Source organism: Alligator sinensis, unplaced genomic scaffold, assembly GCF_000455745.1.
Source record: "Alligator sinensis unplaced genomic scaffold, ASM45574v1 scaffold188_1, whole genome shotgun sequence".
Lineage (NCBI taxonomy): Eukaryota > Metazoa > Chordata > Crocodylia > Alligatoridae > Alligator > Alligator sinensis.
In genome coordinates, this window is record NW_005841903.1 from 259981 (window position 1) to 276182 (window position 16202).

Sequence of the window (16202 nt, forward strand, 5' to 3'; positions counted from 1 at the left end):
AAGGCCTTCCCAATTCAAAAGTAGACTGCGGATTCTCAGAACAGTCTATCTGATATCTATGTCCAAGTCACCGGTTTATAAAGCCAACGGTTTATAAACGGTTTATAAAGTTTTTCCAAAAGATGTACATTATGAGTACTGTTACACCCCAAATTTAAAACATCGCTCTTGTGGCATTTTCCTACAAAGAACCCCTTCTTATTCATTTTTGGGAAAGGGTTTTTCTTTGTTGTGTTACTGTTTAATTTCTTTAATGTAATATGGTTTATAAAGTTACATGTCCTTCAGAGGGAAGATGTATTATTGTGCCTTCTGGAAGTAGGGTGTTGTGTGTGGATATGCATGTCACCATATCACCTCTTTGAGAACTTGATTGCTCCAGATATCATTCCCTATACTACAGTTCATCATATAATCCTTACCCGAACTCAGTCACTTGTGAGGTGCACCAAAAAGTCTCTCTCTAAAAAGTACATGAAAACAGTATACAATAGGAGAGACTTATTGAGGGGTGAAATGCCAAAAGCTGTGCATTTCTTTCATTTCTCCTTATACAACAGAATCGGGGAAATATTCATGCTATTGAAAATACTTGCAATAATTAGCTTTTCCATTCACTAAATACCTCAATTTAGCTTTGGTGCTTAACAATCATAGAAGAAGTTTATTAAAATAATACCATGCAACACCTGCAGCTCTATGATTCCATTCTAGTCATAATGAAATGATTTCACTGTCAATTCTGGAGAAGTGTAGGGCAACTAATCTGCTACCATGCATTGGAAGGATTTTTACAATCCAGGCTCAGGATACAGGACTTCCTTGTTTCATTATTTCTGTGCTGGTAGGTCATGAACAGGAACATTACACCCATTCAATTTTAAATGAATTCAGATGTTGTAAAAGGTTGGTGTCACAATAGCAACGTAACTATGAAATCACCTAAGTAATCTTCAGACTTACCAGTAATATAATCTTTCTCACAGTAACAGTTTTCCCTTGGAAAGCAATAACAAACCCCATATCCTGACTTAATTCCAAGAATGCCTCTCTCATGGCCACCAACGATGATCCCACCTGATCAAAATCAGACACAAGCTCAGATTCTTACACTGTAATTAAAGGCAAGGCAAAACAATGTTTTATGAATTTATTCTACTAAGTATTTGAGATTTGACAGCACACTTCATGTTAAGCAGTAAAAATTAAGATGGGAGGTAACACTGATAAAGGCCTTTGGGGTTTAGTGTAAAGAGATTAACAAAGTTAAAAAAAGGCAGGCTAAGTATTAGGCAAAAGGCAGGGTAGAAGTGCATCACCCTTGTGGTCACTAGTCTGATTAGCTATTTCAGGAAGGGTCTAATTTAATAACTAGGATCTGACAGGCAAGTTAGCTGAAAGACAAGTAGAGTTTTCTGTGGATTATAGTTTTACTTTGTAGGTGCACAGTTGGGAGAATCTTCTTCTTCTAAAATGTCTTTTAAAAGTTGAACATTTATCTCATTATCTAATAAGAGCATAGAAAAGTAGAGCTGGAAGGGACCTTCATACGGTCATCTAGTCCAGCCCTCTGATCAAGGCAGGAGTATCCCTGACTGAATTATCACAGCCAAGTGTCTGTCCAACCTGCTCTTAAAAACTTGCAAGGATGGGGATTCCACAACTTCTCTAGTTAGCCTGCTCCAATGCTTGACCCTCCCACCCTCCCCTTATAGGTCAAAAAGTTCCTCACAATCTTGAGCCTATATTTGATCTGCTGCAGCTTGAGGCCCTTGCTCCTAGTCCTGCACTCTATGGCCACAGAGAAAGGGCATCTCCATCCTCTCTACAAATACCTGAAGGGTGATTAAAGACTCTTATCAAATTTCCCCCTCACTTTATAGATGTTAAGTGCAGAAAACAAGTGGTTAGCAGATCTGGGTTATCTTCTTAGATCTGACATCAGTTTACTCCAAAACTGAGAATATTAGTAATCTCTTCACATTTCAGTTTCCCCATCTTCTAACGGATAAATATACTCACCCACTTCTGCAAAGTGGTTTGAGATGCTCTTGTAAAAGGCCCTATGTGGCAGTACTAAGTCTAAGGGCCCCTCTACACATGCAGGTCAAGGTACAATGGGACCTGACACAATCCACATAATCATGCCTTCTACCATGCATACCACATGCATGGCAGGAGGCATTATTGTAGGATCACAAACTAGATCCCATCATGCTTTAAAGCTGAATAGAAACCAGCTATAAAGTTATTACATTTTTTCCAGCTCTAACTTTATAACTGGTTGAACCACAAGGCATGATAGTTAATTTGCACATGTAGCCAGTCTATAAATTAACTATGCAATTGACTAGGTAATTGCATAATACATGTAACATATAGAGGAGGCCTAACTCTGGTATATAAAATTTTATTATGCAAGAGAATCTAATTTAGGCTAAGGACACAATACTGTGGCTACTTTTCATATAGAACTTAGCTAATTTAAGAGGGGAATTCCCATAAAGAGTGTTTGCAAAATCATGATTTAATTTTGTAACCAGTATAGGGAATCTGTAAGTACAAATAGAAACTACTGGTATTGGCAACATTTTTCATCTACTTCATATCATTAATTTCTAAGCACCCAATAGACCAAGCTTTACATGAAAATGCTATAGAATTTACAAGGGAATAAATTTCTATAGAAATTTAAGCAGGGTTCTTGAGAGGCTCTCTAAAATTTAAAGGAATTAAAATGGAGAATGAGGTCTTTGTTTTAGTTTTCTTTAAATCCATCCTAACGAATCCTATAGCAAGGATATTGTTTTCTAGGATGTTTTATTTAAAGATTAAAAAATCCAACTGAAAGCTTACTTCCTGTCCTGCTTCAAGAGCCTCAAAGTAGTAGTAAAGGATCATCCTAGACCAGGTGGTAGCTCAAGATTAGGGAATCAAAAAACAACGAAAAAAACCACCAAAGAAAACAAAAGCAAAACAAACGAAGTGATTTTGAGCTGGAAGAAGAAAACAGGATTCATCAAACTACCCCTAAAGACAAAGGCAAGTGGGCAAGATAAAACCCTGAGACTGACATTTTCTTTGTGGTTCAGGTTCTACAGAACCTACACCTACAGATGAACCTGAAAGGACTTCTTCGCATAAATCAAGGTTCACATGCTACAGACAGCCCTGACAAATGCACTGCTATTAAATGCATTGCTACTTACTATCCCTGACTATTTAGCAGGTAAGTGGGCTTCTTAAGTGGGCATTGTTTTAGTGGACTGCCCTGAAAGAAACATCCACAGTATGAGAGAGAGAACAGGTTTTTGGATTCAGGCACCGAGCCATCAGGATAGGTGAATTATAAAAATAACTTTTAAGAAATTGTACATACAAATCATCATCAATAGTACAGCATCTAAGGTTTTAATATTCATTGCCAACTATTATCGAAGTTTTTATTCTCTGCCAGTAAAAGCTTAGATAATGGCATTTCTCAGCACATCAGAGCTCCTGAAATGCACTAATTTGTTTGTCTAACTATACTACCTGTGGGCACCAACCCAAGTCCGGAACTACTTAAACTGATATATAGCATTCTCCAAATAAAGCATTAAAAAGAAAGTCTACAAAACATCCTGAAAGCTTGTCTTATTTGCCTTTTCCTATTATCTAATAACACTCCATTACTTTCAGGCTTCTGTTAAGCAAAACATCTTGATGCTATATATGTTGCATATTACATGTTTTAGTGAGGTAGCCTCTAGCATAGAGTTTGCTACTTAAAAATGAAAAACGATTCCCATTCTCACCAATGGGTATTTTTATATGATTACAGTAAAACATTTTATTTGTATGTAGACACTTCTGTCACAGTGATTTTCTGTGCATTCTAAAGAAAACATTATTTCTTGTGATGAAAGACACTTGGAGAATATGATTAGTTCATTGATTAGGATCTTATTAAAGACGTACATTTTTTAAAACCATAAACATTGTCATCCAAAGCAGAAAAACATTTTCCCCAGTATTTAAAGCGCATATTTCTTCTCCCACCGGCTTCATTTTAGAACTTTAACTTGACACATACAGAGCCACACAGTCAAGAGAAACATTTACAATTTAATAAAGAATACTTAATGTGGTCCCTTAGCACAGGCTAAAGTGCTCTGGTGAACTGGGCCCTGGGTCCTGTATAAAGAAAACTAACAATAATGCCATGTACAGTGCATTACTTTCCTATACTTTTTATCCTCAAGCTCATGGAGATATGTGTGCATGCATAACTGTAATACAAGGAGAGCAGTTTAATGCAGTACGCATCAGAATTTGAGTGCTTTATCAATGAGGGCTGGTAATTTCAGTCACCAGCTACTTCTACCAATAAAAAGGCATTCACTTATTTGGATGGCCAACCAGTCAAATAACTGTGGGCATTTCTTTGAAGATACAGTTACTCAAATGAAAGAAAGAAAAAAATTGCTATTTTTTTTACACTAGGAAAATTAAAGCTCAAATATGTACATGCAACTTCATGTTTAATGATAATTGTACTTAAGTCAGGGAATGCAGTGTTTACTTCACAGAAATCTTCCACAGGTTATACTGTACACATACATTAAAATCCAGCAGAGAATTCAGCACAGGCACAGGTACATTTGCTCAGAAAACCCAGCAATGATTGGGCAGCAGGAGCTGCTACTGGCTAAATCATCATCACTGCCCTGGCCACAAAACTGCTTATGACACCTCTGGACTAACACAGGCACTATCATAGAAGGATCTGAAAACAAAGGGGTCTATGATAGATAACACGTTAACACTGGTATAACATACATTGGTTTTATACATGTTGGTAAATTACACCTAGATCAAGAATGGAAAGACACCCAGGCTGGGTACAGACATTGGGGGAGGTTAGATCGAGTTTAAAATGGCCACTTGACCTATGGTAAGTTGGAATGGGTGGGGGGTTAGCAGGGGAGGGAGGAGCTGGAGGGATTGCGGGGGCAAGGAGGCTCAAAGAAAAAATTGAGGGGCCTGTGGAGAGATCAGGGGGGCAAGTGGAGTCTGCAGAGGGGATGGAGGGGATCAGGGGAGCAGGCAGTGTTCACAGGGGGGTCAGGGAGTCAGAGGAGTAGGCAGGGTCCCCAGAGGGGAATTAGGAGGATCAGGGGGGCAAGCAGAGTCCACAGGATGGAGCAGGAGGATCAGAAGGGCAGGCTGGGTCCACTTGTGAGTTCAGGGGATGGGTAGGGATGGGTGGGGTCTGCAGAGAGGTTGCTGGAATCCAGAAGGGTTTGGCAGGATCAGGGGGACTTGTGGGGTGTGCAGAGGGAGGAGGGACTTGGTGGGATGAGGGGGCTCTCTCCCCCCAGGACCACACAAGCCCTTTTGATTAAACCGATTACAGGTCTCTCTACCCAGGCCCAGGAGCTATTTTTAACCCCCCAACCCTTCCCTGCCCCGAAATGAACAACCTCTCCTCCCCCGGCGACCCAACATCTCCCCATCCCTTCCATCACTGGGACTTTCTTCCTCAGCTCCCAGCACCAGCGAACACTTATAAAAGCGGCACTGGGAGTGGCTTGCGGGATTAGGGAAGGAGCTTGGTGGGCTCAGGGAGAGACACAAGGGGCCAAGTGGGCTAAAAATAGCCAGGCACCAGGATGTGGGTAGGAAAAGCACAATTCTGGGATTGGGGCCAGTGGCTGGGCTTTCCCCAGCCTCAGGACTGCACTGGGACCTGTACAAACAGCTCAGATTCCAGCTGTTCAAGACAGTTAGATCAATCTAAAAATGGCCAACCTAATCTAAACTAGATTACCTCAGAGGTAGTGTTGATTTATATCAGGTCGGCCATTTTTAGATTGATTTAAGCTTTCTGAAACTTCTGTGCAGTTCGCATTCATATTGACCTAATTAGGGATTTAAGTGTAAGGTACACACCTGGGCAAACTCAGTTAGATTGGATGACTGTTTTTAATGAGATCTAACCTTCCCCTAACATCTGTATACACCCCCTGATATCTTAGAGAAGATCAATTTACAGGCTGCTATTGCACTGACTTATCGTTAGGCGACTGGACAGCAGGCAATACCCTGATTGCCTTAAGCAAATGACTGGTGGAAATGAACAACACAAATGCGATCATAACTTACACTAGTTTAGTTTAACCCCCATCTTTCAGGGGCAATTCAACTCAGATGGTGTTAAGTTACCTTGGTTCTAGGGGTTATGTCAGACTTTTTACCATGGTGGAAAGACTAATTCTATCAGCATAAAAGTCTGTTCTTCCCAGACCCAAGAAAACTGAACTAGGAGCAACATTGTTCAACTTTTATTTATAAAAGCAAATAATAAACAGTTCATACTTGTGCAGTCTTGAGGGCACACGGCAGGATCCTTGCTCTCAATAACATCACAGGTGCCATCTGGACAAGTCTTGATGCTTGGAGTGCAGGTAGAATAATTGGACGTGATTCCTATTAATCAACAAGCAAACAACTGTACTAATACTATAATGCTTTGAAAATAAGTTCATTGCACTCTTGTGGTGCATATTGGCAGACTGAAGCATAAGATAAAGTTTAAATCAAACTAATCATACTTTCCCTATAAATCCTTTACCTCCTGTTGTTACAAGTAACCTGCAAGATGACGATAACTGAAAGCAATTAAGAACACAATTTATGCTAAGTTTTCAGTTTATCTGTTTTGTCCTTCTGGCAGCCTTCTGTGCATCTTTGCTTTCAGCTATAGTATTATTTGAGGTTACTTGCAACACTAGCCACTAAAATATTCTGAAAACGAAGCTTTCAAAATGGTTCAAACTATTTCTGTGGCCTCAGATTGAAAAAAATCTACAATTAGTTGGAGGGAAATTGTGACAGAGATGGGAGATAATGAACAAAACATCAGTTTTGCTATGAAACCCTTGAAAGTACCACTTGTCACATGAGCATTGTGTATTAAGTGTACGAGAGCATAAAAATCAGTTTGGACTGGGACCTCTGCAGTACCAGCCTGTATATGACTGGTTACATTTAGCTTTGGGTTTTTATGGAATCTGAGCTGTTCTGAATCCAGGTCAGGATTGCAGGAAACTTAAACCAGTATGACTGAGAAGACAGTAACTCAGTGGTTACAAATACAACACCTACCACTACTGTGTTGGATAGACAGCAGAACTAAATTAAGAATGATGATTTCCCCTTTAATACAACTTTCATTCCTTTTCCATGTGTAATTTGTACAATGATAACAGCTAATGCACTTCAAGGTTTAATATATTTGGTTAGGTGTTCAGCTGACATAAAATGGGAGTAGATCCCCTGAAGTTAAAGGCTAGGGACAGAAGTTAGACATAAACCAGTCTAAGTGATCGGAAACCAGTTCAAATCTGAAAAGAAGTTCAGTGCACATAAACCGCTTTCAAAATGGCCAAAACCAGTTTAAACCTGGATGGATGTAGTATCAGACTTAACTGATTTAGATTAAATCAGTTTATTGAACTTCTGTCCCAGATCCCTTCCAGATTCAAATTAACTCACAATTCCCCAACATCCCAGGGTGCTTTGCACCTCTCCCACAAACTCCTTTTCACAGGGTGGTGGGCTAGCCTTGGCCCAAGCTGTCTGCTCCATCCCAGCACGGAGGCATGGTTTAGCACCCCCAGCTTCTGGTCTGGGCAACTGCAGGCATGTTGCTACATTTCCAGAATCAAAAGTGACTGTTTTTTCACTTGCTTATTGGTTCAATCTCTGCAGTTTAGACTAACTTGTGAAGATTACAACAATTCAGCCTTAGGCTTTTTGACTGACTGTACTTAGCCAAAGAGACTATGCTAGCCTAGCATAGCTAAGGATCTGGCCCATTATACTGCATAAGTACATACCTTCTCCACTTCCCTGTCTCCACTTGCATTTCCCTGTTAGCACTCCTAAGCCACCACATTCTTCACATTCAATGCGGTGCTTACTCACAGCACAAGAGTCTGGGCACTCCTCCTCTCTCTCAAGAACTGTAGAATAGGGAAGCAGAAAAACATGTGCTGTCAGCAGTAGAATCAGAAGGGGTGAATACATATGCAGTTCAGCTGGACACAAATGAAATTTATGTAATTAAAAGCAGGGAAATATATCCTGAGTTAATACCTTGACATGCCCTTTAATGAATTTAGAATATAACAACAAGGATATCAGACTACCTATACTCGTCTCATGAAATAAAAAAGGGTGGAGCAAGTGATCTTCTCTCCAGCTGCTTAGTGCAACATATGCAACTGTAGAAGTGAAACATGGGCCAGTAACACAGACTTTATTATACAAACAGTAAGAGGCCCAGGTGCTAGTGGCTTCAATCAAGCATGAGAGTAAGGCAGGATGCTTGACTTCTGAACTGGTGCAGCATTATTATATCAATAAGCAACAGGAAGCATATGAATTTTGTATGCTAACATAAAACTATCTGGAGGAATAACGTTTTGGACTCAGGTCCATTTCCTCAAACTGTGCCAATTCAAATCCTGAGATCATCACATGATACATCAGAAGAGGCAATCAAGACTAAAATTTTTTGCATACACTGTTAATTGTCTGAGGGAGCTAGGAAGAGTTTGGGGGACCTGTAGTATACTTCTGACCTGCTCTTGTCTTGCAGAGTTGTTACAGAATTTTAGTTTTGTAGAGAAGGGACAGTCTGTATAATCTAAGCTCCTGAAGCCTGAGATGCAGTGAAGCCCATCCAGTTCTATATCATGTATCACAGCAAACACAGAATAGGATCAAGGGCCAGATAAACTCATTTGGATTCAATCTGATAACTTTATGCAACTGAACCATGGCTGCCATAAAAATGCAGAGAAATGAATACAAGTATATAAACAGAAAATACAAAAAAAAGGAAAAATGAAAGAGAACCTATCCTTAACATAGACCACATGTGTTACTTTACTGTCCAGTTTTTCACTAGTTTAATGTTCCCTTGCCTGCTTTTAAGCTGCCTGCCAGATTAGATTATGAACAACAAAATGAGAAGCACTCAATAGAGCCTCACTCCTCCAGGTGCTATTTTTCTATCATTCTGTTGCTTTGAATAAAGTTTGGGATAGTAAAGACAGCATATAAACTACTGCTCCATCTTATCATTAAGAAGTTGTCAGTTGCTAAATAGCTAATTTTCTATCCCTTGCAATAAGTTGTCAGAGGGTGTGGTAAGCCATGTACGTATAAGTCTAAATCTTTATGACATGTTCTGCATGCATGTTTAGAAAGCCAAACCTAGAGAGAAGCATGTGTGTATGAAGTACATGTTTAGAACACACATGTACAAAACAGTCTCATAAAGAAAATGGCCTTAAACTATGAGGGCCTGCATTTACAGTACCTACTTTTGATCTAACATTGTGTCTAGAAACATCAGTTAGAGGGAGGACTCATCTGAGGCCTCAAAGCTGAACACAGACAGTGTTCAAGATCAGTTTTTTCAGGTTTCTGTCTATAGTTAAGTTCACTCTTTTATAGATCATATTACAAGAGCACTTACCAAATTATTAAAAACTCAAATAGATAACAGTGACCGATCATTCTAAATCACTAAAATTGTACTTGATGAGGAGGAAAAGGAACAGGAGAAATTTAAGTCCACAAACCAAACCCTTACGTGTTCCTTCCAACACAATAGTGAGCTGAGTTTTGGCATGTTTCTTGCTCTGCTTGTCCATTGCTATAACAGGGTATTGTATTTCTTTGCATTCAGGTCTCTGCAGCACAGAAGAATCATTCACATACAGGCTTCCATATTTCTCTTCTCGGGCCTGAAGTATTCCCACAGCATAGCAGCTAACATTGGGGGGCAGCAATCTGTAGGTAATGTTTACTCCACAGAACTTCATACAGTTTTCGATGCAGACTTTTCCAATCTAGGCTCAAACAACAACAAAGAGATAACAAACCACAACAGCAGGGCAGTATCATTTTACTGCCAAAAATATCTTTGGATAATTCAAGCTAGTGAAATTCTGACATGCAATATTCAAACTATAATTACTGTTCTTACTTAGCCCCCAAAATAAAGCATCTCAGTGCCTCACACCCCTCAGTGTATTTTCTTCTTGCAGCACCTTGAGAGGAAGAGAAGCAGCAGCAGCATTAGCACTTTTATAAATGAGAAAAAGCAGAGGCCAAACTTAAAGGCCCAGATTCCCAATGTTAAGGTGCCTTGTTCCCAGTAAAATCAGAGAGCAACCTATGTGATATGGGAGACACTGGTTCAATTGTTTTTCTTCAATTACAGCAGTTCTCACTCATTTTACTGTCCAGACCATAAAAGGAAAACTATGGAGACTTTCTAATAATCTAGAAAATGTTTCTTTTATAAGTTCATAATACCAGAGAACTTAAAGTAGTGCACTGCTTCAACATGCACATACTAATATACTTACATACTATACATACTAATGTACTATACTCATACATACTAATGAGCACATTCTAATGTACTCATAATAATGCATATTCATACTAAAAATAAAGCAGAATCTGCATGACCATGTTTATTCTACATTTTTCAACTTGCTTAGTTTCATGTTTTTTAAAAAGTATAAGCATTTGCAATGTAGGCCAGAAACTTTTTTTTATTAAAATTTCTGTTGGACTTGTGAAAGGGAACAAAATAAATTCCTATGTGTAGTCTTGACTCTAAATACAAACAATGAGGTTGCCATTTCGAAGAGAAATTTTAAAGAGTTCTTGCATATCTGAGCAAATGGATACATGTGAAAACCCTACCTTTCCTTGAGGAAACTGCAGCTAGGCTCACAAGGACAGGGCACTGAAATATAGGTTAAGAAATCTGTGTTCTGGTCCCACCTCTCCAATGACTTTGATCAAGTTCACTGTTCTTTTACCTCCCTCACTTTGCATGCTTGTGTATTTAGATTGCAACCTCAAGTTGGAGGATATACATATTGTACATTATCTAGAACAATAGAGTCCTGTTCTCATTTGGGTTTTTAGTAGGGCTGTCAATTAGTTCATAGATTCATAAATGCTAGGGCTGGAAGGGACTTCGGAAAATCATTGAGTCCAGCCCCCTGCTCCAGGGGCAGGAAGTCAGCAGGGATCATAGGATCACAGCAAGATAAATGTCGAAATGTCTCTCGAAGGTGTTCAAGGTAGGGGCTTGAACCACCTCTGGCGGCAGTCTATTCCAAACCTTGGGGGCTCAGACAGTAAAGAAGTTCTTCCTTATGTTTAGCCTGAAATGGTCATGGATGAGTTTCTGACTGTTCGACCTTGTCTTCCCTTGGGGCGCTCTGGTGAACAGACGTTCCCCCAGATCCTGATGAGCACCCCTGATAAACTTATAGGTGGCCACCAGGCCATCCCTGAGCCTGTGCTTTTCCAGGCTGAAGAGTCCCATAGCTCTCAGCCTCTCGTCATAAGGTCTGTTTTCCTGACTTCTGATCATGTACGTGGCTCTCCTCTGCACTCTCTCAAGTTTCTCCATATTCTTTTTTAATTGTGGAGCCCAGAACTGGACACAGTACTCCAGCTGCGGCCTCACCAAGGCTGAGTACAATGGGAGAATGACGTCCTGGGATTTGCTTCAGAAGCATCTATGGATACAGGCCAGCATTTTGCCCGCTTTACTAGCCGCAGCATCACATTGAAGGCTTATGTTCATCTTGTGGTCAATCATGACCCCTAAGTTCCTTTCGTCTGTAGTGCTAACAAGCGTAGCACTGCCGAGCCTATAAGCATGCTGCAGGTTTTTCCCCCCAAGGTGGAGAACCTTGCATTTTTCAGTGTTAAACACCATCAGGTTCTCATCCACCCATTTCCTGAGCCTGTCAAGGTCAGCCTGGATCGCCCTCCTGTCCTCAGGTGTGGATGCTTTACCCCAGAGTTTGGTGTCATCGGCGAACTTGGCCAGTCCACTTCTGACACCAATGTCCACAACATCATTGATGAAGATGTTAAATAGTACAGGCCCTAGTACAGAGCCTTGAGGGACCCCACTGCTCACAGCATACCACGACGATTGACTTCCATCAACCACCACCCTCTGGGTCCTACCGCGGAGCCAATTCTCCAGCCAGCAGATCATGGTGAGGCTGAGGCCACAGTGGGCCAGTTTTGCCAAGAGGTGATCATGGGATACCAGATCAAAGGCTGTTTTGAAGTCAAGATATATGATATTAATCTCCTCTCCCTTGTCCAGGTGATAGGTCACCTGGTCATAAAGGAAATGAGATTGGTCAAGCAAGACCTACCCGCAACAAACCCGTGCTGGCTATCCCTCAAGAAGTTGCCGTCAGCCAGTCTATTAAGGGTGGCCTCTTTGATAATTTTTTCCAAGACCTTCCCCGGGATAGAGGTCAAGCTGCTGGGCCTGTAGGTTGCTTGATCTACTTTCCTCCCTTTCTTGAAGATAGGCACCACATTGGCCTTCTTCCAATCTTCGGGTGCTTCACCAGAGCACCAGGACTTCTCAAAGATCCGTGCCAGGGGCTGAGCTATGATGCTAGCCAGGTCCTCGAGTGCCCTGGGGTGTAAACTGTCAAGGCCAGCTGACTTGAAGGTATTCAGCCTCTCAAGGTGTTCCCTTCACAAGGTCACCATTGATGGAGGGTAAGGCATCTCCATCGCCCGGGCCTCCCTGTCCCGTAGTGGGCAGGGGGGTCCCCATGGGACTGGTGAAAAACTGATGCAAAGTACCCATTTAGCAAGTTTGCTTTTTCCTGATCGTCAGCTGTCAGTTGTCCCATCTGGTTTAGCAGGGGGCCAATAATGCCCTTGCTTTTCTTCCAGCTCCCCACATATCTAAAAAAGGACTTTTTATTGTCCTTGATATTTGTAGCTAGCTGGAGTTCCATTGCAGCTTTGGCTTCCCTGGTTTGCTCTCTACAGGTCTGGACCAGTGCAGAGTATTTCTCCTTGGTGGTGGATCCAGTCCTGCATCCTTTGTAGGTCTTTCTTTTAAGATGCAGGAGGTCCGCTAGTTCCCTAGAGAGCCAAGGGGGCTGCTGTGCCCTTTTGCTGCCTTTCCTCCGAGACGGGATTGACTTTGCTTGTACATCCAGGATTGCTCCCTTGAGGAGCAACCACTCATCCTGCACTCCCCTCCCCTTTCGGCTAACTGACAAGCCTCCTTAGCTTGATGAAGTCAACTTTCCTGAAGCCAAGGACTTGTATATTACTGACTGACTTGCCAGCTTTACGGTGGATGGTGAAGGTGATCAGCTCATGGTCGCTGTCACCCAGCTTCCCTTCAATTGTTAGGTCACTGATTAGGTTGTCCCCAGTTGCCAGTACCAAGTCAAGCAGCGCTTTACCTCTCGTCGGCCCACAGACTTCTTGCATCAGATAGAGCTTGTCCATGCATGAGAGAAAGCTTTGCGACTGCTCAATTTGGCCGAGCGTTCTTCCCACGAGATGTCTGGGTAGTTGAAGTCTCCCATGACAACCATGCACTGGGAGCATGTGGCCTCAGTCAACTCCCTGGCAAACTCCTGGTCAAGGTCTTGATCCGGGGCAAGGAGTCTGTAGTAGACTCCCACCATAGTGTCTCCTATGCCATGGTTAATTGTTGTAATCGTGGTTAACATGCATGATTAACGCATTAGTTGGTGTTTGCATTATTTTTTTTAACACATTAATTGTACACATGGTTTTGGAGCCCAAGCCCAGGCTCCACTCTGCTGCAGTCACTGCTGCCTCTTGGCTGCTCAGTGGGGTGGTGGTGGCAGCACGGAGGACCACAGGGCAGCCTGGGTGCAGGCTCTGGGCAGCTGTAGCAGGGGGGAAGAGGCACACACAGACATATATAAGGAGCCACAGCCTTCACGTGGCCAGGAATACAGCCCAGTGGCATGTAGAGCACTGCCCAGCAGGTAAGTCTGTGGGGGAGAAGGGGCGTGGGGGCAGATTGAGGCCCCCATGGTGAGGGAAGGAGTGGAGCAGGAGCTGGAGTGAGTGGGGCATGAGATGGAGGGGCACATGGCCTCCAGATCTGTGCACCTGGTGGAGATGCACTGCAGACTACGGCTCTTTATGCCCTGCTGCCTTTGCCTCAGGAGCCACATACTGCCTGCGCCGCACATCCCCTGCCTGCCTGGTGGTGGGAGGCACAGCATGGCTTCACGCTGCTCCTGGGGCAATGGCAGCAGGGCACAAAGCTCTGAGTCCACAGCACACAGCCTGCCTTCACCCTGCACACAAATCTGGGGGCCATGTGCTCCCCATGCCTCCCTGGTGGTGCACGCAGTGGCAGGAGCCATGTGACCCCCCAACACATGCCTGAACCACAGCTCCATCCCATGACTCACCCTGGCCCCAGGCACCATTCACCCTAGCCCCTGCCCCACTTCCTCCTTCATCCTGATCTGGGGGCCTCAATCTGGCCCCCACCCCTTTCTTTCCCCAAACACCTTCCCCTCCACAGACTTACCTGCTGGGACATGTCTCCGTGTGTGTGTCTGTGTGTGTCATTGTGTGCTCATTGGTGGGTCTGTCTGTCTGTCCCTGTGGCAGAGCACCTTTGGGGGTGCTTGCCACTTGAGGGCTTTCATAGGCTCTGAGGGGAGCCTGCTTTGGAGGATCAGCAGGGGAAACCTCCCCCAGGAACTATTTTAAGGTGGAAGATGTGTGGCAGGGCACTGTTGTTGCCTGCCAGTTTAAGATTGGAGCCCAACAGCCAGCAGGTACTTGATTGCGGCAGCCATTTTAGATCCCTGGCTGCCTATATAAACAGAGCAGTTTGCTGCTGGCAAGCCAGGCAGTAACATCACCTGGCTGTAAGGCTCCATGCAACAACCTGGAGGTAAGGGCAGAAGCTGCAGGGGATGGCTTGGAGGCTCCTGGTCATGGGCATGACCTAAAACTTCACCTTGCCAGGAGTGGATGGCCTGGTGGAGCTCTCAGTGGGGCAGGAGCCCCCTGGAAATGTCAGGCCAGTTATCACCCCGGTGAAATGTGGGTAGAGACACCTTAAGCCTAGCCCTCACCTTTGGGTGGGTCACATAACATTGGAGGAAGTGGGGCCAGGCATGGCTGCAGCCACCTGAGTCCTGTGGGTTTCAAGACCCTGAGGAGGAAGAGTGGGAGCCAGGCATGGCTGTGGCCACCTGAGCCCTGTGAGGTGTAGGACCCAGAGAAAAGGTAGCTGGGGCCAGGCACAGCTATGGCCACCTGAGCCCCCAGGGAAGGGGGTGGTGTGGAGCCCCAGGGAAGGACAGTAGGTTTAGGTATGTCTCCAGACACTTGAGGCTGTAGTTTGGGCCAGAGGCTGAGTAAAGGGGCTCAGTCTAGGAGACACGGGTGAGTCCTGACCCCAGTAAGTCCTCCACTGCTGAGAGGCTGAGTGTGGGCCAAAAGTAAGACCTATAGTTGAGCACAATGACCTGCTGCTCCAGGGGGGAGTGAGAGTCCCCGTGAGACCTTGGAGCACCAGTCATGGCATGAGTTAAGAACACCCCGGTGAGGGGTGGCCCCAGAAAGGGGGCGGAGATGAGGAGCCCCAGTGGGGGGAGAAGGACCAGAGTGCTGGGAGCCCAGTATGCCCAAGTGTAAGGAGTTGCCCCGGGAAGAGGCCAAGGCAAGCTTAGACCCAGTTGGGTAATTGGCTGGCCACTACCCGGGTGAGGGTCGCGGGAGAGGCCCAAAAGATGGTACGTCTGCCACCCAAGGTACAACATAGGTAAAGCCTATGGCCTAAGGGGCCCACTCCAAAAGGGAGCAAGGCAGTATGAGTTGTCATTGTGTGAAAGAGACCCTGTGAGAGAAGGGCCCTATTGAGAGGAGGGCGGTATGAATGTGAGCGTGCCTGAGGTGTGACAACGAGGTCTAAGCTTGGTCCAGCTGTAAGTCGGGAGTATTATTATCTGGATGCCATCTGCGAGGCTTGGGCTGCAGTGTAGGGGAGGAACAGAGCTGCAGATAGTGCCCCTTGGCATCGGGGCAAGAATGGGCAGCCTCCCACCTTAATTAATATCCTAATTTATTAACAACAAGGTATGGCAGGTGAGTCAGGTGGGTAGTGTGCCCAAAGGCAAGTGGGTAAACTAGCACTGTGGCTAATTGGGGACACTTTGCCACAGTCCCTTACTCCCCAGCCACAGCCCCCACAGCCCTGCTGATGCCTCTCAGTACTCCACATCCTGCTAGGGCATGTGGGAATGCCCCTCCCTGGGCTCCAACCCCCCCCCCCCCCC

The 16202-nt window shown here is 44.0% G+C and overlaps 1 protein-coding gene across 1 annotated transcript in view; it reads right to left on the reverse strand.

The window, feature by feature from the left end:
- Window positions 1–16202, reverse strand: part of RET (ret proto-oncogene) — a 90495-nt gene that overhangs the window by 36497 nt on the left and 37796 nt on the right. The window contains exons 7-10 of the mRNA XM_006018488.2: window positions 9650–9908; window positions 7884–8009; window positions 6361–6471; window positions 964–1077 (exon numbers count right to left, since the gene is read on the reverse strand). Coding sequence (XP_006018550.1) covers window positions 964–1077; window positions 6361–6471; window positions 7884–8009; window positions 9650–9908 — 610 coding nt within the window. The remainder of the gene's footprint in view (window positions 1–963; window positions 1078–6360; window positions 6472–7883; window positions 8010–9649; window positions 9909–16202) is intronic.